The sequence below is a fragment of the Diabrotica virgifera genome, chromosome 3, assembly GCF_917563875.1.
Source record: "Diabrotica virgifera virgifera chromosome 3, PGI_DIABVI_V3a".
Classification (NCBI taxonomy): domain Eukaryota; kingdom Metazoa; phylum Arthropoda; class Insecta; order Coleoptera; family Chrysomelidae; genus Diabrotica; species Diabrotica virgifera.
In genome coordinates this window covers 276,586,963-276,610,846 of record NC_065445.1, presented here as the reverse complement: position 1 = coordinate 276,610,846, position 23,884 = coordinate 276,586,963, and the positions used below count along the sequence as shown (strand labels likewise).

At 32.2% G+C, this 23,884-nt stretch overlaps 1 protein-coding gene across 1 annotated transcript in view; it reads left to right on the top strand.

Moving 5' to 3' along the window:
• Positions 1–23,488, top strand: part of LOC126881732 (sialin-like) — an 81,107-nt gene extending 57,619 nt beyond the window's left edge. The window contains exons 6-8 of the mRNA XM_050646194.1: positions 15,066–15,345; positions 18,625–18,866; positions 23,191–23,488. Of these exons, the coding sequence (XP_050502151.1) occupies positions 15,066–15,345; positions 18,625–18,866; positions 23,191–23,394 (726 nt within the window). The 3' untranslated portion in view covers positions 23,395–23,488. The remainder of the gene's footprint in view (positions 1–15,065; positions 15,346–18,624; positions 18,867–23,190) is intronic.
• Positions 23,489–23,884: the final 396 nt, after the last annotated feature.

Genomic DNA, 23,884 nt, shown 5'->3' with positions numbered 1-23,884 from the left:
GTCAAACTTTCTTTCCAATCATCTGGGACTTCTGCTTTATGAAGGTATTCGTTGAAAAGATTTTTAGACCCCAGTTACCGATTGTAAATATCGCATTTTGCATGCTTGAATTTTACTAGGAATTTTGTCTTTCACTGTCCACGTTTCACTATCGTAGAGTAGCACCGGCTCGTATATAGTTTTAAATACTTTCATTACCCCCCTCTGTGGCTCAGTGGTAACAGCGCCTAACTTTGGATCGAAAGGTCCGAATGGTCGTGAGTTCGAATCTCACCAGGGTCAGAAATGTTTCGTTTATTATAAATTAATAAATGAAAACAGTTTCTGTCCTTGTGGGATCGGTACTCACCGGAGGGACCGCAGACGTTCGGATACAATTAACGTCTCTTTGCAAAGTAACAAGACACTTACTCAACACACACACTACACATTACTCCCCTGAGTTAGTGATAAGTTATAGTTTAAAAAATCATTATGAAATTGACTGGCCAGTTGGTTGTAAAAACCAGTGCCAATAAAACACAAAACACACACAAATACTTTCATTTTTGTTTTCAAGCTTACTTCCTTCTTCCAAATAAAACTTTCATTTAGTGCAAAGTAGGGAAGAGTTGGATAAAACGGGATAGTCGGATAAAACGGGATACCGAGCCTAGAGACCCAACTAGTGCTGCTATCAATCGGACAACGACTAAAACATTCTCATGACTCAGTCGTCATTTTAACATTCTCAGTTCGTTTTACCTCGATGCCATTATTTGATGAAAATTTGTTGTGTTTAGAATTGTTTGACTCTATTTTTTTGGTACTTTTTACTTTTAAGTGCGTTGTTTTCTACATTATATTGCCTACATATCTAAACATATAATTCCGGTGACTATTACATTTAATTAAGCACTCATTAATGAATATTCTCATGTGTAGTCTATCTAATTTTTACTTTCACGTTTAGGCAGGAGCCATATTTTTGTTTTGAAAAATGTCTGAGTTGGACAAAACGGGACACTTATAAGTTGGATAAAATGGGATACAGTTTTTATGTCCCGTTTTATCCACCTATTTATTTGTTGGCCTATTAATTTTTTAAATAGCGATAAAGCGTGTTCTCATACTTCAGAAAAGAACAACATATTTTTATGTGACTTTTGTTCTGATATACGTACCTAGTCCTAAGTAAAAGGTCTAAATTCCCATTTTGCAATAAAACATAAAAATGCCTTTTTTAAGTTTCTGACTACTGAAAATATTGTTTTTTCAAAGGTAAATTTTGCTTTGCAGTCTTATATCTAGTTAAATATACTTTTTAGACTATTTTATGCAAAAAAATTAAATATTGTGAACCTATCCCATTTTATCCAACCGTGGTAAGCTAAAACGAGATGTGCAGGACTTTAATAAATATATGTTGTTACTATTTTCCAGTCATTAAAAATAGCTAGAAATGTGTTTTTTGTGTGCTTTAATAAATGTTCTACCTATAAAAAATAATAATATGATCATTTCTTTAACATTTTTTCGGTAATAAAAATAAACAAGAATGGTATCCCGTTTTGTCCAACTCTCCCCTACACTCATTACCCTGCACTTTGTCGCACTCATTACCCTGCTATTTATTTCTGGTTCTAAATTTCCTTGTCCATTTATTGTTGATTCTAGATGATTGAAGTCCTCTACTTGTGTAATGGTTTCATTATATTTTCTTGAGTTTTCGATATTACTAAAGCTTTTGTTTTTTCAATATTTATTTTCATCCCGAATTTATTAAAAGCTTCATTCCAAACATTGACATCCACTTGCAAGTATTTTTCGGATTTTGCCACAATTACCAGATCATCGGCATATATCAACACTGACACGTTTACTTGTTGAAGTTTATACACCCCAACCCTATTTCTGTTTACCTTACCCCTGCATTCTTTTGCGGTTTCGTATTTAAATTAATTTAATCTAAATCTTTTGCGACAAACTGTACTTCACATCCACATCATCAATCCATCTTCTTCGTGGTCGTCCTCTACTTCTTGTGCCCTTTGAACATGTTAAATTCTTAGTGTATTCGTGATCTGACGTCCTAGCAATATGTCCAGCCCATCTAAGTATCTGCACTTTAACGAATTTCACAATATCCGCTATTAATATCGAAGGAAAATATATCTCTTTTTCACTGTACCTTGGTTCTAAATATATTTAGTATTGTACCCCTCAGAGAATTAACCACTTTCTCAACATGTAGTGGAGATTAAAGTAAATTTCCACCAGTAAGTTTTAAGTTGAGATAAGCTAAGAGTAGAATATATATATATATATATATATATATATATATATATATATATATATATATATATATATATATATATATATATATAACAGGTATATAATATTTGCTGAACAGTTAGGAAACAAGGCTGAAATATTGGGGTAGCAGCAATCTCAAAGAAAACTCTTTATAATAGTTCCAAGCTTTCGAAAATGTTTATTTTCATCATCAGGGAAACTACAATCATAAATAGACAGTATTTAACAAATAGGCTAACTGAAATCAATAATAATTGCTATCTTTGTGTAACCAAAAATCCAGAACACCATAGTTTCCTCTCACTAAACCAGGTGTCGAGGATCCCCAAAAACACAAAAACAACAAAAAATTGTTTTGAGAAATGCAGAGTCAATACTTTCACTAAAAACACTGCACATCACAAAACAATCTTACTAAAGAGTTACTTATATGTTTGTACTTACATTATTTGAGGATGTTGAGCCTAGTTGTTAAACACTGACATATAAAACGAAATTTTGTCCTGGTACAAATCGTATATAAAAATTAAAATTAAAAACTATATATAAAAAATTGCTCTAAAAATCGAGTATAAATTGAAAAATGGTAAAATATTTTAAAAAATGATGTATGTCAAATGGCATTTTTGAAAATGTCTAACAAATGTTATATCGATTTTTATTAAATTTTGTTTGAATTCATACGGAAACGTCACTACCACTGAACCAATTATAATTATTTAATAAATGTTTTTTAAATTTTGAAATAGGAAAATTCCGAAATGAGAATAAAACAGTTTTAATCAATGCAAAGTTTTTTTAAAAGTAGATGTCTTTTTTATTATGTGATTTATATTGAAAAAATCTATAAATTATATATTAAATGAAAGAAGAATTTGAATTATTAAATTTAAATTGGTTATTTTTATCTAAGGTGAGTAAATAAGAATAAATTTCACTGAGATGTCTTACATCTGATTTTTTGTTTATTGAATTTTCTTCTTGAAAGATAAAAGCCATTTCCAAAAAGAGTCTTTTGTTATATGAGTTCTCAGAAGCTAGTACTTTAGTATATTGATAATCCATTGTATGACCCTCTTTGGAAACGTGTTCTGCTAAAGCACAACGTTCAGGATGTAGTCTAGAATCACTTTTATGTGATATTATTCGAGATGATAAAGTTCTCGAGGTGATACCTATATAGTTCATATTACAACTATGACAAGGTATACTATAAACTACATTGGAACAAGATAATGCAGGAGTTTTATCTTTCAGTCTAGTAAAAATTGAGTTTATAGATAATGTGATACTATTAGCTATTTTTATGCCACTAATTTGATTAAAGATTCTGCATAGCTTTGGTGTGATGTTTTTAATGTAAGGGAGTGAAAAATATTTAAAGTTAATGGGTTCCTGGTTTTCTGTAACATTAGGAAGATTATTTAAATTTTGGTTGTTAATACTATTATTATTTGTGTATGAGATGTCAGATGTGTTAAAAAGTAATTTCTTTATAAGGGTTTTTGGATAGGAATTGTCAGTGAATATATTAAATAATATTTTTAGATTTGTATTATGAAATGAGCTGTCTGATATTTTTAAAACCCTTGATTTCATTTGTTTTATTAAATTAACTTTTTGAGAAAATTTATGGTATGACCAATAATTCATATACCTACCTGAGCTTATTGGTTTTTGGTACCAGTCAATCATTAAGGTGTTTGTAGTAGTATTACGAATAAATTTAGTATCTAAGAAGGGTAGAGTACCATTTTCATCTTCTCTTTCTAAGGTAAATTGAATGTAAGGATCATAACTGTTAAAGATGAATAAGATTTCATCCCAGGCATTGGAAGGTAGGCTAAGTATTATGTCATCAACATATTTCTTAATAAAACAAAGGTCAAAAGGTAGTACTGGTATTACTACGTCTAACAAATCGTCCATCACATAACATGCAATAATAGGTGAAATTGTCGCTCCCATAGGAGTACCAAATTTTTGTGAATAATATTGATTATTAAAAGAAAAATATGTGTTATTAAATAAAAAGCTAATTAAATTTAAGAAGGTGTCTTTCTCAATGTTACAGAAGTTACGAATAGAAGACCATTTTTTATTAATAGCTCTTAGAGCTGCATCTAAGTAAACATTACTAAAAAGGGACACGACATCTAAGCTTGCAATAACATAATTAGGTGGAAGTTTAAATTTATTGAATTTGTTAGTAACTTCAAAAGAATCTTTTACGTAGTAATCATTATTAGTGTCATAAGCTTTAGTCAATATATCAGTTAAAAAAGAAGCCAAAAACTGTGTAGGAGCATTAATACAAGCTACTATAGGACGTACTGATAGTGTAGGTTTATGTATTTTAGGGAGAGCATAAAATTTTGGTGAAATACCACTATAACACATAAGTTTCTTTTTTGTATTAGGATCTATTTGGTTTGTATCTACTAGTGATTTTATTAATTTATTACATTTCTGTTGAATAGAAGAAGTTGGGTCCTTTGGTAAAATAGAATAGGCCTCTCTATTATTTAGTATATTTGAAGATAATTCTAAATATTGTTCTTTATATAAAATTACTGTTACATTACCTTTATCAGATTTTGTAACAACAATATTAGGATTATTTTTTAGAAAAGATTTAGTTTTAACTAGTAGTTTATGGTAAAAGACAGATGTGTTACTTTGGTACCTCCCATAATTGTGAATTTGATTAGTAATAATATTTGTAGATTTAGCTATCAGTACATTCCTTACAAGTGTATCAGATATAGACGAGGTTATGTTGTCGATACAAGATAACATATTTTTAATAGGAATGTGTATTCCTAGTATAGGTTCAATACTAAATTTGGGGCCAAGAGCCAAAAAACGAAAAATATCATCTGGTATCACAACCTCTGTTAGATTTTTTATCCAGTTTGGTTTAATATTTAACAAAATATCAACATTATCTTTATACAGCTTATCAAATTTCTTTAAGTTATTATTCTTAATTATGTGAAATTTACGGTTATATACTCGTTGTTGTTTTGATTGGAAATTTAAAAAAATTAATTCTGATGTTAAGTTAATAATGTCTATTTTAAATTTTGTTAAATCTGATTCTAATTTATTAATAAGTTTATGGTTAGATGTAATTTCAATATTTAGAACTTTAGATCCCATTTTATCACATAATCTTATAGATTCTTCAGTGTAGGTATTTTGTCTATGGATCAGTGATAGGATCGGTTTCGTACTATGTATAATGTGTGGTGGAAGTGTGCCCGTTTTTCGGCATTTTAAAAGGAAACATCTTCTGTTGTATTCATTTGCCAATTTCATTTTACTCTTTGACCAAGACTTCAATTTCTGGACTGCAATGTCACCAAATTCAATACCGATGTTCTGGTAAAACCCCATTGTCTCTGTAGTTAACAGGTATATAATATTTGCTGAACAGTTAGGAAACAAGGCTGAAATATTGGGGTAGCAGCAATCTCAAAGAAAACTCTTTATAATAGTTCCAAGCTTTCGAAAATGTTTATTTTCATCATCAGGGAAACTACAATCATAAATAGACAGTATTTAACAAATAGGCTAACTGAAATCAATAATAATTGCTATCTTTGTGTTACCAAAAATCCAGAACACCATAGTTTCCTCTCACTAAACCAGGTGTCGAGGAAATTTATTTAAAATTTATTAAAAATTTCCTCGAAACCTGGTTTAGTGAGAGGAAACTATGTTGTTCTGGATTTTTGGTAACACAAAGATAGCAATTATTATTGATTTCAGTTAGCCTATTTGTTAAATACTGTCTATTTATGATTGTAGTTTCCCTGATGATGAAAATAAACATTTTCGAAAGCTTGGAACTATTATAAAGAGTTTTCTTTGAGATTGCTGCTACCCCAATATTTCAGCCTTGTTTGCTAACTTTTCAGCAAATATTATATACCTGTTAACTACAGAGACAATGGGGTTTTACCAGAACATCGGTATTGAATTTGGTGACATTGCAGTCCAGAAATTGAAGTCTTGGTCAAAGAGTAAAATGAAATTGGCAAATGAATACAACAGAAGATGTTTCCTTTTAAAATGCCGAAAAACGGGCACACTTCCACCACACATTATACATAGTACGAAACCGATCCTATCACTGATCCATAGACAAAATACCTACACTGAAGAATCTATAAGATTATGTGATAAAATGGGATCTAAAGTTCTAAATATTGAAATTACATCTAACCATAAACTTATTAATAAATTAGAATCAGATTTAACAAAATTTAAAATAGACATTATTAACTTAACATCAGAATTAATTTTTTTAAATTTCCAATCAAAACAACAACGAGTATATAACCGTAAATTTCACATAATTAAGAATAATAACTTAAAGAAATTTGATAAGCTGTATAAAGATAATGTTGATATTTTGTTAAATATTAAACCAAACTGGATAAAAAATCTAACAGAGGTTGTGATACCAGATGATATTTTTCGTTTTTTGGCTCTTGGCCCCAAATTTAGTATTGAACCTATACTAGGAATACACATTCCTATTAAAAATATGTTATCTTGTATCGACAACATAACCTCGTCTATATCTGATACACTTGTAAGGAATGTACTGATAGCTAAATCTACAAATATTATTACTAATCAAATTCACAATTATGGGAGGTACCAAAGTAACACATCTGTCTTTTACCATAAACTACTAGTTAAAACTAAATCTTTTCTAAAAAATAATCCTAATATTGTTGTTACAAAATCTGATAAAGGTAATGTAACAGTAATTTTATATAAAGAACAATATTTAGAATTATCTTCAAATATACTAAATAATAGAGAGGCCTATTCTATTTTACCAAAGGACCCAACTTCTTCTATTCAACAGAAATGTAATAAATTAATAAAATCACTAGTAGATACAAACCAAATAGATCCTAATACAAAAAAGAAACTTATGTGTTATAGTGGTATTTCACCAAAATTTTATGCTCTCCCTAAAATACATAAACCTACACTATCAGTACGTCCTATAGTAGCTTGTATTAATGCTCCTACACAGTTTTTGGCTTCTTTTTTAACTGATATATTGACTAAAGCTTATGACACTAATAATGATTACTACGTAAAAGATTCTTTTGAAGTTACTAACAAATTCAATAAATTTAAACTTCCACCTAATTATGTTATTGCAAGCTTAGATGTCGTGTCCCTTTTTAGTAATGTTTACTTAGATGCAGCTCTAAGAGCTATTAATAAAAAATGGTCTTCTATTCGTAACTTCTGTAACATTGAGAAAGACACCTTCTTAAATTTAATTAGCTTTTTATTTAATAACACATATTTTTCTTTTAATAATCAATATTATTCACAAAAATTTGGTACTCCTATGGGAGCGACAATTTCACCTATTATTGCATGTTATGTGATGGACGATTTGTTAGACGTAGTAATACCAGTACTACCTTTTGACCTTTGTTTTATTAAGAAATATGTTGATGACATAATACTTAGCCTACCTTCCATTGCCTTGGATGAAATCTTATTCATCTTCAACAGTTATGATCCTTACATTCAATTTACCTTAGAAAGAGAAGATGAAAATGGTACTCTACCCTTCTTAGATACTAAATTTATTCGTAATACTACTACAAACACCTTAATGATTGACTGGTACCAAAAACCAATAAGCTCAGGTAGGTATATGAATTATTGGTCATACCATAAATTTTCTCAAAAAGTTAATTTAATAAAACAAATGAAATCAAGGGTTTTAAAAATATCAGACAGCTCATTTCATAATACAAATCTAAAAATATTATTTAATATATTCACTGACAATTCCTATCCAAAAACCCTTATAAAGAAATTACTTTTTAACACATCTGACATCTCATACACAAATAATAATAGTATTAACAACCAAAATTTAAATAATCTTCCTAATGTTACAGAAAACCAGGAACCCATTAACTTTAAATATTTTTCACTCCCTTACATTAAAAACATCACACCAAAGCTATGCAGAATCTTTAATCAAATTAGTGGCATAAAAATAGCTAATAGTATCACATTATCTATAAACTCAATTTTTACTAGACTGAAAGATAAAACTCCTGCATTATCTTGTTCCAATGTAGTTTATAGTATACCTTGTCATAGTTGTAATATGAACTATATAGGTATCACCTCGAGAACTTTATCATCTCGAATAATATCACATAAAAGTGATTCTAGACTACATCCTGAACGTTGTGCTTTAGCAGAACACGTTTCCAAAGAGGGTCATACAATGGATTATCAATATACTAAAGTACTAGCTTCTGAGAACTCATATAACAAAAGACTCTTTTTGGAAATGGCTTTTATCTTTCAAGAAGAAAATTCAATAAACAAAAAATCAGATGTAAGACATCTCAGTGAAATTTATTCTTATTTACTCACCTTAGATAAAAATAACCAATTTAAATTTAATAATTCAAATTCTTCTTTCATTTAATATATAATTTATAGATTTTTTCAATATAAATCACATAATAAAAAAGACATCTACTTTTAAAAAAACTTTGCATTGATTAAAACTGTTTTATTCTCATTTCGGAATTTTCCTATTTCAAAATTTAAAAAACATTTATTAAATAATTATAATTGGTTCAGTGGTAGTGACGTTTCCGTATGAATTCAAACAAAATTTAATAAAAATCGATATAACATTTGTTAGACATTTTCAAAAATGCCATTTGACATACATCATTTTTTAAAATATTTTACCATTTTTCAATTTATACTCGATTTTTAGAACAATTTTTTATATATAGTTTTTAATTTTAATTTTTATATACGATTTGTACCAGGACAAAATTTCGTTTTATATGTCAGTGTTTAACAACTAGGCTCAACATCCTCAAATAATGTAAGTACAAACATATAAGTAACTCTTTAGTAAGATTGTTTTGTGATGTGCAGTGTTTTTAGTGAAAGTATTGACTATGCATTTCTCAAAACAATTTTTTGTTGTTTTTGTGTTTTTGGGGATCCTCGACACCTGGTTTAGTGAGAGGAAACTATGGTGTTCTGGATTTTTGGTAACACAAAGATAGCAATTATTATTGATTTCAGTTAGCCTATTTGTTAAATACTGTCTATTTATGATTGTAGTTTCCCTGATGATGAAAATAAACATTTTCGAAAGCTTGGAACTATTATAAAGAGTTTTCTTTGAGATTGCTGCTACCCCAATATTTCAGCCTTGTTTTATATATATATATATATATATATATATATATATATATATATATATATATATATATATATATATATATATATATATATATATATATAATCCTAAACCCATTTACCCTAAGGTGTCGGGTGTAATGTCTTTAGTTAGTTGCATGCACAACTTTTCTCCATTGCTTCTTATTCTTTGCTTGGTTTCTTGCTTGTTCTTTGCTGATTCCTCGTGTTTCTAGGATTGAGGTTACATTATCATCCCATGTCTTCATTGGCCTGCCCCTTGGTCTCTTGGTTTGTCTTCTGGCTTCCCATACTTTTTTAACTGGTCTTTCTTGGTTCATTCTAACCATGTGTCCATACCATCTCAATTGGGCCTCTTCAATTTTTTTTATAATTGGTTGGACCTTAAGATGTTCTCTGACTGCCTCATTTCTAATCCTGTCTAACCTGGTTATACCCATTATTCTTCTAAGAAATTTCATTTCTATGCTCTGTATTTTCGATTTTAACTTATCAGTAAGCGTCCAACTTTCACTACCAAAAGTTAAAATCGGCACAAACACCGTCTTGTATATGGACACTTTGGCTTTTTGGGATACTTCTTTTTTTGACAGAAACGTACTTTTGATTGCGTGGTACATCCGAGCAGCACTTTCTATTCTGGAACTTATTTCAGTTTCTTCAGTTCCTCTGCTCTCTATTTGTACTCCCAAGTATTTGTAAGTATCGACCTGTTCAAGTGTATTTCCGTTAATTGTTATCTTCGTTTGTTTTCTACTTTTTCCACATACCATTACTTTCGTCTTCTCATTATTGATTCTCAGATTTCGTTTAATTAGTGCAGCGTTCCATACTTGTAAATTTCGATTGAGTGCTTCTTCATTTTTCCCAAATATCACTAGATCGTCTGCGTATGCACACTCTGAGATCCACACTGCTTCTAAATTTCTATGTCCGGCATATAACTTTACCGTTTCTGCTCTAGTTTCTTTAATTATGTCATCCAAGACAATGTTAAACAGTATGGGGCCTAGGACTCCTCCTTGACGTAGACCTTCATTTACTATGAACTCTTCGGATTCCATATTATCGGTTCTGATTCTGTTCCTTGTATGTCTATATATACTCATAATGGCTTGCCTGAGTTTGATTTTCACACCTTTCTTTTTTAAACATATGTCAATCACCTTCCTTGGAGTACTATCAAATGCCTTTTCTAAGTCTATAAAGGCTTGGTATAACTCGGTGCTTGAGTTCCGTGCATTTTGTATTAATTTCTTGATAGTAAAAATGTGATCTTGGATGCTTCTGCCTTTTCTAAATCCACTCTGTGATTGTTCCATTTTAGAATCAACTTCTTGTAAAAGACGTTTTTCTAGTATTCTCTCATATACTTTGGATGGGATGCTCAGTAGTGTTATTCCTCTGTAGTTGCTACATTCGCGTCTGTCACCTTTTTTGAAAATGGGTAGAATAACTCCCACTTCCCAATCTTTTGGTATTTGGCTCTCACTCCATGCCCTATTACACACTTTTGTTAGCAGTTCAATGCCCTTGTCGCCCATGTTTTTAAGCATTTCCGCTGTGATTTTATCAAATCCAGCCGCTTTACCTTTCTTAAGCTTTTGTATGATTTCCTTTATTTCCGCTATAGTTATTTCGTCTTGAATTTGGTCTTCCTGCTCTACCTCTTCTGGTTCTTCTGTGATAATGTCTACATCGTTTTGGATATTCAGTAGATCCTCGAAATATTGCTTCCATCTCTCTAGGATGTGGTCATTGTCATGAAGTAAGTGTCCTTCTTTGTCCCTTATTTGCTTTGGTGTTTGTGGAGCCTTTTCGATTCTTAAATTCTTCAGGGTTTTAAAGAATAATTTTTCGTTAGAGTGGTAGTCTTCTTCCATCTTGTTTCCGAATTCTTCCCAACTTTTCCGTTTCGCTGCTAGTACCATATCTTTGACTTTGATTCTTTGCAGTTTGTATATCTGGTAGTTGTCTGCGGTTTCGTTCCTTAAATAATTTTTCCAAGCTATCTTCTTAGACTTCACTTCTGCTTTTATTTCATTGTTCCACCAGTTTGTACACTTTTTGCTTCTGTTATTTCTTGTTATCCCGCATACTTGTTTACCACCGTTTAGGAGTGCTTCTTTCAGTATTTGCCAAGTTTGGTCTAAGTCACCGTCATGTTCAGCGTGCTCTGTTAGGTAGTTATTAACGTAGTTTTTAAACTTGTTTGCTGTCTCCTTGTCTGCTAGCTTATGTGACCTGATTACTTCTATAGTAGGTGTATCATGAGCTTTACTTGTTTTCTTGGTGTCTTTCGTTATTAATTAAGAGTAGAATATAATAAGAAAAACAAGGCTTAGAAGAGATTAGATTATAATTTGACTTTATGTCGAAATTATGGTAAATTTTGACAGATGTAATACAGATGACAGGTAATATAATGATAATACAGATATAATATACTATTCCAAAACCTTCAGCTTGCCATACAGTTCTATTCATATCTACATATTGTGGCGATATGGCCAATATTCTGACATTCTGAATATTCTTTTTGTATTTATCAGCGGCTAATAATATTACACAATAACAAACAGTTTCATGCTTTTCAGTATCTTTTAGTATACTTTTCAGAGTATAATGGGACAAAGACTCTATAATAGATTACCAACGCATATAAAATTGTGTAAGAGCCTGACAAGCTTTAAACTAAATTTAAAGGAATTTCTGATGACACACATTTTTTATTCGGTTGAAGAATTTCTTCAATTTTAAATGTATTTTCATTGTTAGTTTGTGTAGTGAAATTGTTTATTTGTTTGTTATATTTACTTGTGACTAATTCTATACAGACTCTGTCTGTCTAAAAGAAAATAAAGTATTTATTTATTTATTATTATTTATTTATCTTAATGTACCTAAGATCGCTATTTTATTTTAAATACTAAAGGTGAAGACCGGTAAATTATATAGAAAAATGTTTACTATTTGAAGATAAATTCACGTGTAGGTGATAATTACTTATTCACGATTTCATAAGTACTTATTAAAAGTAACACAGATTAATATAAATATGCACCTTAGCGTATCCTGTTTCGTTTCCTATGTTGAATCGCATATAATTATCACAAACTGTGTGTTTCTTAGTTATTAGGTATGAATGCATGAAATCGTTACCTTCTACAGATTCTGGTCGCAGTTCCGCAACTATCTGTAGACCAGGTCAAGTAACGACTTTAGTCATTGACAATACTGATTTAAATAGTTTTGTAAAAATAACTTCGAATACTTAACATATACTCAACAAGACAACTTATCTGGTTCGGACATATACAAAGAATGGATGAACAACGAACACCAAAAGAAATACTAAAATGGCAACCAGAAGGAAAGAGAAAACGAGGTAGACCGAGAAAAAGTTGAAGCGAAGGAATAGACAAAGAGCTGAGAGAAAGGAAGATAAAAGAGGACCTATGTAACAACCGGACGAAGTGGCGATTGGAGTCGGTAAACGGCGGAGAATGTTATAAAGCGACATGTAGTAGTAGTAGTACTTCGAATACTTGACTGATACTACACTTCAACTTCAAATTATAATGTAGCATTGTCGCCGATCAATGTATTTCTTTTTTCGTAACGAGCAAAAAAAACACAACAGTTGTCACTGTTTTTGTGAATGAGTATTTATTGTAATTCCATTTTACATAAGTACATAATTTCGGTTAACATTGTAGAAATATATACTGGAATTATTCACAGTTGCAAAGTTGATTAGGAGACCTGTCAAATAAGGCGTTCTGTAGCGTCGGTTTGTATTTAAAGAAACTGTCGATTACGTCATCACGCCCAGATGGATGACGTCACTAGTATACCATATATGCCACAATATCATAATTTAAAAATAAAATCGACCTGTTTCTGGATTTTTCCTTAAAGTCGCCGGTTTACGAAATAACGAATTTATTCCTTTCATTTGCACCATACTGTCGGTGGAAAATAGTGTCGCGCACGCTTGATTAGCAATTAAAAAACAAAGGAGTTTTGAATATTCTATTGCAAAAAACTCTTCGTGATTTCATCAATCGATGTTTAAAGAATATCTACCTACCTTGGCAACATTCAAATTTTTAATTTTTCAAATAGTTTTTGAGGATTAAAAATGGCCAATTTCGCAATTTATCAATTTTTAATCGCTTATATGTCAAAAACTATCAACTTTATAGGTCTGGATCCCGCGTATGAAAAAAAAGTTGATTAATAGCAAGCTGAAAATTTGTTTATAGCTTAAGGGTGTCTAGTCGGACAAACTTTGATATATGGGAACACTGGAACAGGGACAGTTTTAATTGAGGAACAGGTTAAAAATTTGGAACGGTCAGACCACGAAAACGGCACATGTATTTTGTCCGACAGAACAGACTTAAACTCTCCGAACAGAGATTAAACTCTCATGCAAAAATCAGACTGCTATTTATCACCAAATGGGCGTTTTAATGAGTGGAACATGTAGAATATGTCAAATGACAGGAATTATGACAGGTGATAAATAGCAGTCTGATTTTTGCATGAGAGTTTAATATCTGTTCGGAGAGTTTAATTCTATTCTGTCGGACAAAATAAATGTGCCGTTTTCGTGGTCTGACCGTTCCAAATTTTTAACCTGTTCCACAATTAAAACTGCCCCTGTTCCAGTGTTCCCATATATCAAAGTTTATCCGACTAGACACCATTAAGCTATTAAAAAAATTTCAGCTTGCTATTAATCAACTTTTTTTTCATACGCGGGATCCAGACCTATTAGAGAAATGTCACTAAAGACCTTTTATGTTTGGAATGATCCAAAAAACCTAAAAAAAACTTTGTTCCATGCAAAAAAAATAATTTTAGGAAAAAAACGAAAAAAAAAACGTTTAAAAAATTTTTGACCCACTTTTGGTCCTGGCAACATGCAAATTTGTTAAAAGGGTTCCTTTTTGAGTAAGATTGTGCAAAAAATCCGAATCAGAATATTTTTACTAGCGGATGCGCAGTGGCTTTCTGGACTATGGCGTTATTTAATTATGTGATATATTATACGTTGCACCTCTCATTTTAAAAATTAATTACTCAGTCATTTGATAACCGATTTTAAAAACTTTATATCGCTGGATAGGTGAATGACCGTTCTTTCAATTTACAAAAAATATACTGGGTATCCCACTAAAAAAAAGTCAACAAAATTTTTTTCAAAAATCCGCCATTTTTTTTTTTCGTAATTGAAAGCGATATAAAAAACTCGATCCATTCAGACAAAACTTTTACTAAAATAAAACATTTCAGCGAAAACCGCATATTTCTATCTTGAGCCGTTTAGAAGTTATAGGCAGTTAAAATGGGGGAAAATATAAGTGGATACCCGGTATATTGTATAGACGTGTTTTAAGATTTTTTTTAAAGTCCTCTGAGATGATTCTGAAATAATGAATGTATTCCATAGATTTGCATCATACTGTATACCTAATATAATTTTATAAGCTGTTGCTTTATTTTAGAGACTTCCACCGTATAAAGATATTTTCCTTACGATTCCATTTTGGGCGTTATTGATTTTACATTTCGGTAACCTGTGGGGTCTATTTTTCCTGATGACGGCAGGACCCAATTTCCTTTCGTCGGTGCTGGGATTCACATTAGGACACACTGGCATTTTAGCAGCGTTGCCATATTTAGTTAGGTTGATACTAGGAATAATATTTGGACAGATCGGTGACTATATCATGAAAAAGGATCTGATGAGGAAGACTATGATAAGGAAGAGTTTCGTGATATTTTGTAAGTATGCTTATTATTAAGTTTTTTCTTCTTATTTAAGTGCCCTGTCGTTAGCTATTGACATGGCAATTCTGATCTTGCTTGCGGCATTTCTGAATAGTTCGCCTGATGTGAACCTGAACCACTTCCGCAGATTTTGGAGCCACGAGTGTCTTCTCCTGCCTAGTCCTCGCTTACTGTCTATTTTCCCCTGGACAATGAATTTTAGTAGACGGTACTTATCGTATCTCAATATGTGGTCTAGATCAGTGTGGTCCAACCTTTTAGACGTTGCGGGTCGTATTAAATTTGAAATTATTATGAAGGGCCAGAGAACTCGACTCGTTCAAAAAAAGTTTATTTTAAAAAATAATATAAACGAAATATTATTTACAAGGATTTTATTATGGTGTACAATTTACATGTTATGTTTAAAATTTAACATAAAATAAAAAATCAATGGGATATTTGAGGCAAGGGTTTATCCTCTACTAACTTTTGCACATCTATATATATGCTAGTCGTAGTGAGTCTAATAGAATCGTTTTCCATGCGATTACGTGTTTTAGATTTAATATGCTTCAAAGCAGAAAATGTACTTTCACATATATACGTACATACAAACATTGAATATAGTTTCAACGCAAAGTTACGAAGTTTAGGAAAACGATCCTTGGAGACTAACTTCCAAAAGGTACTAATGTCTTCATTTTTCTTTGCTTGAAAAAACGAATCGGACTGTAGTTCGCACAGCTCTAATTGGTATTCTGCTGATTGGTTCTGGATGTTGACTCCCATTGGATTGTTAAAAAGCTCAAGATCGGGTTTTAGTGCATCAAATTTCGAAAACCTTTCATCGAATTTCGAAACACGCGGGAAAATGTGTGAAGTCGTTTATTTTCATGCAGTTCTCGAAAAAATCAAGTTTTTTGCGAAATGTCTCAATTTTACCAACCAACTGTGATACTGTCTTATTTTTCCCCTGGAGTTGTAGGTTTAATGTGTTCAAGTGAGAGGTAATGTCTGTTAGAAATGCCAGTTCATGAAGAAATGTTTTATTCTTAAGTTTTGTTATAAATGCGTCCGTGTTAATAACAATTTCCGTTTCAAAAAACAGTAAGATCTCTTTCCTTAAAGAAAAAAATTTCTAAGGCATTTACCTGCACTTAACCAGCGTATCTCTGAATGTAGGGGGACGTCCTTATATTCAGTATTTAATTCCTCCAAGAAAGAGATGCATTTTCGGTGTCGCTGAGCTCTGTTTCCTCCTCTTAAGCTGTTTACTATCTGCACTAGTTTTCATAGTATCGTTGATTTTAATTATCTTTCCGCAGAGAGCCTCTTGATGGATAATGCAATGAAACATAACACAGTTAACACCATTTTCCCGCAAAAGTCCAGCCAATCCCGTTATGCGTCCTGTCATTGCTTTTGCTCCGTCGGTGCAAACGCAAGAGCACTTTTGAAAATCGCCTATATTTTTCACAGCGTCACTAACTGCTTCAAATATATTTATACCTTTGGTCCGTCTTCCATGTGGTGCAGTTTTAGAAGTTCCTTAGTTACACAAAAATCTTCACTGATGCATCTAACAAAAATTAATAGCTGATTTTTGTCAGTAATATCAACAGATTCGTCCAGGCTAAGGAGTAGTACAAACAATCACGAACTATGTCGACCATTTTTTTTAAATACATGAGTATTCAGCTCATCAACTCCAAAGGATCGCGCCATTTTAACGACACACCGCTTGATCATTTCTCCATCTCTAAATGCTTTTTTACTTTTGACAAGCTCTAAACATACTTCATATTATGCTGCTAAGCTTGATGATTGAACAGCTGTCGGTTTTGTAAATAGATTTTTGTTTATTCAATTTAGCTTCAAGTTCTTTTACAAGAGTATTGCGAGCTTCACCTTGATATTTGTCGTATTTTGTTTTGTGCTGGGTTTCATAATGCCTATTAATATTGTATTATTTTGATACCGCCAGTACTTGACAACAAATAATGCACTGAGGTTTGCCTTTTAATTCGATGAAGGAATATTGATTTTCCCATTTTCCTTGGAACGTACGATTCTCTTCGAAAATTTTGCGTTTTTTGGCACTACTCATTCTGAATTTAACATTCAATTTATTCGCCAATGTTAATTCAACACGACACGTGCAGCTGACTGAAGCTAACTGCCCGCTCATCGGGAGTGGGTGTTCAAGGTTAACTACTTTCTTAAGATTACGGAAAGTTAGACAGGGTTGGAACAGCTAAAAGTTATCAATGGCAATATTTTTGAAATGATTTTGCGGGGGCCGCAGTTTAACGAGAATCGGGCCGCATGCGGCCCGCGTGCCAGTTTTTTTGTTTAATTGTGCTCACGATTTCGTTCTCTTTTCCGATTCTGTGGATTACCTCAATGTTGGTGGCATGTTCGGTCCAGGATATACGAAGAATGCGTCGATATATCCACATTTCGAATGCTTCTAGATTTTTCGTGAGCGTCTCCGTCAGCGTCCAGGCCTCCACATCATATAATAAGATCGGAAAAATATAGTATTTAACTAGACGTATTTTTAGGGAAAGAGATAAATCTTTTCTTATGAGGAGCTTTTTCATATTGTTAAATGCTGCTCTAGCTCGTTTTTTTCAGTTCTTAAAATCTACATACATATTCAGTGGTGTATATAAAAAAGACAGTGATGGAAAAAATTACGTAATGGATCCCTTAAAAAACACTAACACTGCACTGCACTGGGTACATGTAGAAAAAATCGAATTAAATTGTTTTTAAAATATGAAGTGGTTGAATGCTCGAATATATGAATTTTACGGAAATAAAAGGCAGATATCGAGCACTGAGTTTTATTAAATCTTGCCCAAGTATACTTTCGCTCCTAGAGCATCTTCAGGGGTATCTGAAATAAGTCAAGATAAAACGCCATTGTTAAACGAGAAAAAGTGGAAAATTTTGACAAAAAACTCGAAGATGATGTGTATAAAAAAGTTCAATATCGTTTTAGACTTACTTCGTCAAAAAAGGAAGGTATCCTCGAATGTCATTAACATTTGTCTGAGTGGTGGCAACTTAAATTACCACATAACAAATACTTACCATACACTAGACGAAGGACAAACAGATAAATTTGATTGTCGGTACTTGGGTACTTCTACACTTTGAAGATGGAAGTCACAACTGACGGATGACAAAACTAAATTGTTTTTATCCTTATACCTACTGTTTATGTTTATTCTTGAAAAAAAAAATCAACTACAGTTAAGTAAATATGTATTGTATATTTTGCAGCTCACTTACTTCCAGGAGTCTTCTTATTCATACAAACTTTAACAGGATGTGACGTCACGTGGGCTATTGTCTTGATATCTCTTTCATTGGGAATGAACGGGGCTTCCACATTGACGAATTTGCAGAATTCTCAAGATCTATCTCCCAATTTCGCTGGAACGCTTTATGGTATCATCAACAGCGTAGGAAGTACAACAGGGTTCATAAATCCCGCCATCGTGGGATACATTACAGCTCAACACGTATGTATAATATGCTAAAATTTATTGTTTATATCGTCGCTCTAATACTATAACTTGATAACTCGAAATTAGTATTTCTGAGATAAACGGGTTTAAAGATTTTAAAGATATTTGTGCTGCTACCATGAATTTGGTAAATATGGAATTCGCCCTGAAGTTCTAGAATACTGTTCCTTAACTTTTTGGCTACTGATCTATTTAAGAGTAAGATGCAAATTTGTTTTCCAATATGGAAAATAACATGAAAAAGTACAGTTATCAACTTTTAGCACTACCATAATGTTAACATTTTGGTAATGTTGCATGTCGTGCCAAGTTGCATCTAAGTGAACTTTTTAAGAAAACTAATATTTTAAGCATTATTTTGGTAAAAATTAGCCCTCCGCCATGGAGATTGCCAGATCTGCTAACAATTCTCGAATTTTTGCATTAACATGAACCGAATCATGAGATAGCAATTACGTGATAGGCTCAATGGTTTCAGACAAACCCGTGCTACAACTAGATACTAGAGTTAGCTAGTTGTAGCATTCAGTGTATGTCGCATTCACGATTATTTCGATTAAACAATAACTTGATAACTCATCTTGTCAAGTTTTACTACTGAATATTAGCAACTTTCGTTAAGCATAAATAAATACTTAACCCGTTTGGAGCGAGTTATCAAGTTTTTACACAATATGGAGGCAAATAAAATATATCTTGTAAACTAGTTATCTCAAAAACGTCAATTTTGGAGTTATCAAGTTATAGTACTAAGGCGACGATATTATTGTTGGAACGATGACGAATCCGTTATTTAATTCTTCCTTTTTTGTTGTCTGTCATTCAATTTCTTTCCTCTTTATTTTATTGTGTCTTTTATTATTTAGCCATACGGCTCACACTCCCTCTAAGGGGAAAATTCACTCATTCCAGATACCTATGGTATCAGAAGGATTGAGCTCTGGTGTGAGTCTTTCCATGTTTTCGAGCCCTAAGTGACTTAAGTCGCTCCCAAAAATTTTCGTACGCATCTGGTCTTATAGACATATTCATTAAGACCCAGCTGTTTTGTGTGATCTAAGAGACTCTTCGGAATGACTCCAGTAGTAGACAGAATAATAGGTATTGTCTGGGTACTCTGCATTCTCCATTGTCTTCGTATTTGAATTTCCAGATCTTTGTACTTGGCGATCTTTTCAGTAAATTTAACACGTAGATTATTGTTGTTCGGTATCGCCACACCAATTAGTGTTGTTTATCTTGTTAATTTATTAACTAGTACGACATCTGGTCTGTGCCACTGTTTGATCTGTGAGTACAGTGTGGTCCCAGTATAGCTTGTAGTTGTCATTCTCAAGCATACTCTCAGGCAGTGCCGGATTAAGGGGGGGGGCTATTTAACTATTAGCCCCGGAGGTAAATTTTGAGAGGCGGTACGTCGCTCCCATCACGTTTAAATTCTTTATGTGGATATTTCAATTATATAACATATATTATAACGTCGGTATTAGTGAATATTTATTCGAATGACTTGGATACATCTCTAGCAAGTGAGTGTATTCAATTAAAACATTTTATAATGTCACTATAGGCCAAGTTGAGTATAAAAATCCAACAACTCACAGTGCTACTTTTGTGATGGAGCTTTTGCATAAAAATAATATAATTGCAATCTTCCCAAACGTAGAAATAGCACTAAGAATCTTCTTATCGTTGATGGTTACTAACGCAACTGGTGAAAGATTATTTTCCACTTTAAAATGGGTCAAAAATTATATTTGAGAAACGTGAAACCCCTGTGAGTTTGTGTCTTTGTGGCTTTTTTGTATATTTGTAATAAATTACCTAATAATATTAAAATAGTTTTAATGAATTGTTAACCTAAGACGCATCTATACCTACTGGAGAGTGGCGGTATAGTATGACTTAGCCCCCGGCGGTCCATCAACTAAATCCGGCACTGCTCTCAGGAACGTATTGATAATACGGGCTTTATAGATATCTCTTGATGAAGCATTTTTCCTACTGAGTCATGCCGTTCCTTGTATTCAGTTGCAGCAAATACGTGGCAGTAAGCCCCCTGTAAGATGTTGGCTGGTTTCTTGGGCTTGACATCCATATCGGCATTTGTCGTTTTGGACCTGAGAGTCTTTGACGATATATTTCAGTTAATTTTTGGTTGGTATAACCTTATCCTGAATGGCTAGTAATGAACCTTCTGTTTCAGGGAACATCTTTCCTGATGTCAACCAATAGTTCGACGTTGTATTGTCGACATAGTCTTGGCTGACCTCATTGGGATGTCGCCCGTGCAGAGGCTTACCCATCCAGGTGCTCATTTTTTCGTCCTTAGCAAGGTGGCTTATGCGCATTTCTGGTTCCTTCAGTTTGATCGGTGTATATTATTATAGGGCTGTCAATGAGGGTATGTGGCTCCGAATTCCATCCTACTATATCGATTTACGTGATATTTTCACAGTAAGTAGGGAATAGCCCAAGAAACAAAGTCTACCATATGCCGATGTGTGCTTTTGTCTTGGGGGCGGTTCCCACCCCTTCTCGGGGGTGGAAAATTGTTTGCTTAAATAATTACGGAAGTTGCTAGAGAACCTAATATTAAGCAAAAACTGTTCTATAATTTTTTTTCGAAAACTCAATACTTTTTGAGTTATTCCTGGTTGAAAATTGGCCATTTTCATTGAAACATAACACCTTTTCAAACGGTTTTTTGAGAATACCTTAAAAACTATGCATCTAACTAAAAAACCATATAAAACATTTTTGTAGCTTATAAACTAACAAAGAGATTATTTCCTTTATGAATCTTCTACTTATAACACAAAAAGAGATATGGTAAGTGAAAAAACTTGTTTTCTTGGTGCATGCTCAAATCAGTGTATTTAACTTGAAATAACAGAGAAACGGTCGATTTTAGGTGTATAATGCTATCAATAACTTTTGTTGTGCTTGAAAAGACCTTTAAAATAAGCAATATTAAATGTCGACTACATTCAAACTATGCGAGATAAACTGTAAAAAATTTGATGACTAACGTATTTTAAGAAAAAAATAAGAAGTATATTTAATCCCTCATCCACAAGAATTTAAATGCATCGTTTTCCTTCTACAATACATTTTACTATAGTGTTCTTTTTATAATCAAGTATATTCAAATGGGAATGTTTTTTTTTTATTAAAAAAATGTTCTTTTTATGTTCAAAAAGTTGGGCGGGTTTAAAATGAATGGTTTTTGAAAAAAAATAAGATCAAATTATTGAGCGCATTTTTAAATTTTCTTAAAAATCTTCCTATTTCTCCATGTAACTCGAAAATGATAAGAGATGCCATACAAAAATGTAGGTTTCTTCTAGATAAACATTTTGATTTTATTTTTTATAACAGTATCTCTTATCATTTTCAAGTTACATTGAGAAAAAGGAAGATTTTTAAGAAAATTTAAATATGCGCTCTATAATTTGTTCTTATTTTTTTCAAAAACCATTCATTTTAAACCCGCTCAACTTTTTGAACATAAAAATAACACTGTAGTCAAATGTATTGTAGAAGGAAAACGATGCATTTAAATTCTTGTGAATGAGGGGTTAAATATACTTCTCAATTTTTTTCTTAAAATTCGTTAGTCATCAATTTTTTACAGCATATCTCGGTTAGTTTGAATGTAATCGACATTTAATATTGCTTATTTGAAAGGACTTTTCAAGCACAATAAAAGGTACACCAGGTAATTATACACCCAAAATCGACCGTGTCTCTGTTATTTCAAGTTGAATACACTGATTTGAGCATGCACCAAAAAAACAAACTCTTTTTACCTACCATATCTCTTTTTGTGTTATAACTAGAAGATTGAAGAAGGAACGAATCTCTTTGTTTTTTTATGAGCTATAAAAATGTTTTATATAATTTTTTTAGTTAAATGCATTGTTTTTAAGGTATTCGCAAAAAACCGTTTGAAAAGTTGTTATATTTCAATTAAAATGGCTAATTTTCAACCACGAATAACTCAAAAAGTATTGAGTTTTCGAAAAAAAAAATATAGAACAGTTTTTGCTTAGAATTAGGTTATCTAGCAACTTCCGTAGTTGTCTATCTAAAAAAATTTCCACCCCCGAGAAGGGGTGGGAACCGCCCCCAAGATAAAAGCACACATCGGCATAGGGTAGACTTTGAATAAGGAGATATTTTCAGGCTATTCCTAAAATTTCATTAAAATCCATGCAGTAGGATAGAATTCGGAGGTAATAACCTGTTCTTGCTCTCATTGACTGCCCTATTATTGTGTCGAACGAAAATTATTATTATTATTATATATTTTTAGAATGGCTTGGACGAGTGGCACACGGTCTTCTACATCGGATCCTCGGTTTACATTGCTTGTGGACTGATCTTCTGCGTATTTGGTACTGGAGAAACTCAAGTTTGGAACGAAGTGGAGGAAAAGAAGACCACTGACGGAATAGAAAATACAGCATTTGAAGACGTAGACATAACGAAGAACGGTATTGAAAATACAAAAGTGTAACGAATAAGCAATTTTAGTTCTATTGTTATTAGTACATTGTACAGTTATTTATATATTTTTATTGACTCATTCTAATAAAAGAACTAGTTGAGTATTTTGTCTCGTTAATCATCACCATTCTCTTTGGCTTTATTCATATGCGGGATCGACATCCCTATATTACTCCATTTTCTATCTTGGGATATACCAATATCAATCCTCTTTACCGACATGTCCTGTCTAAGCGTCTTCCTCTTCAACTCATCCTAGGAACCCGAATCATGATCTACAATGTATACACTTTGTAAATCGTGATTTGGAATTTACAATATATATATATGTTACAGTTCAAGTTGATTATCCAGTTGGAGTTGACTCCAACTAGTTGGAGTCGACTCTAACGGCTGGTTTCAGTAAAAGTTGATTATAAATATAAAATGAAGATTTATATTCAACATTTACTAGTAAAAGTAGACTCCAACTAGGAAAAGTATACTCTTCCCAATGCCAT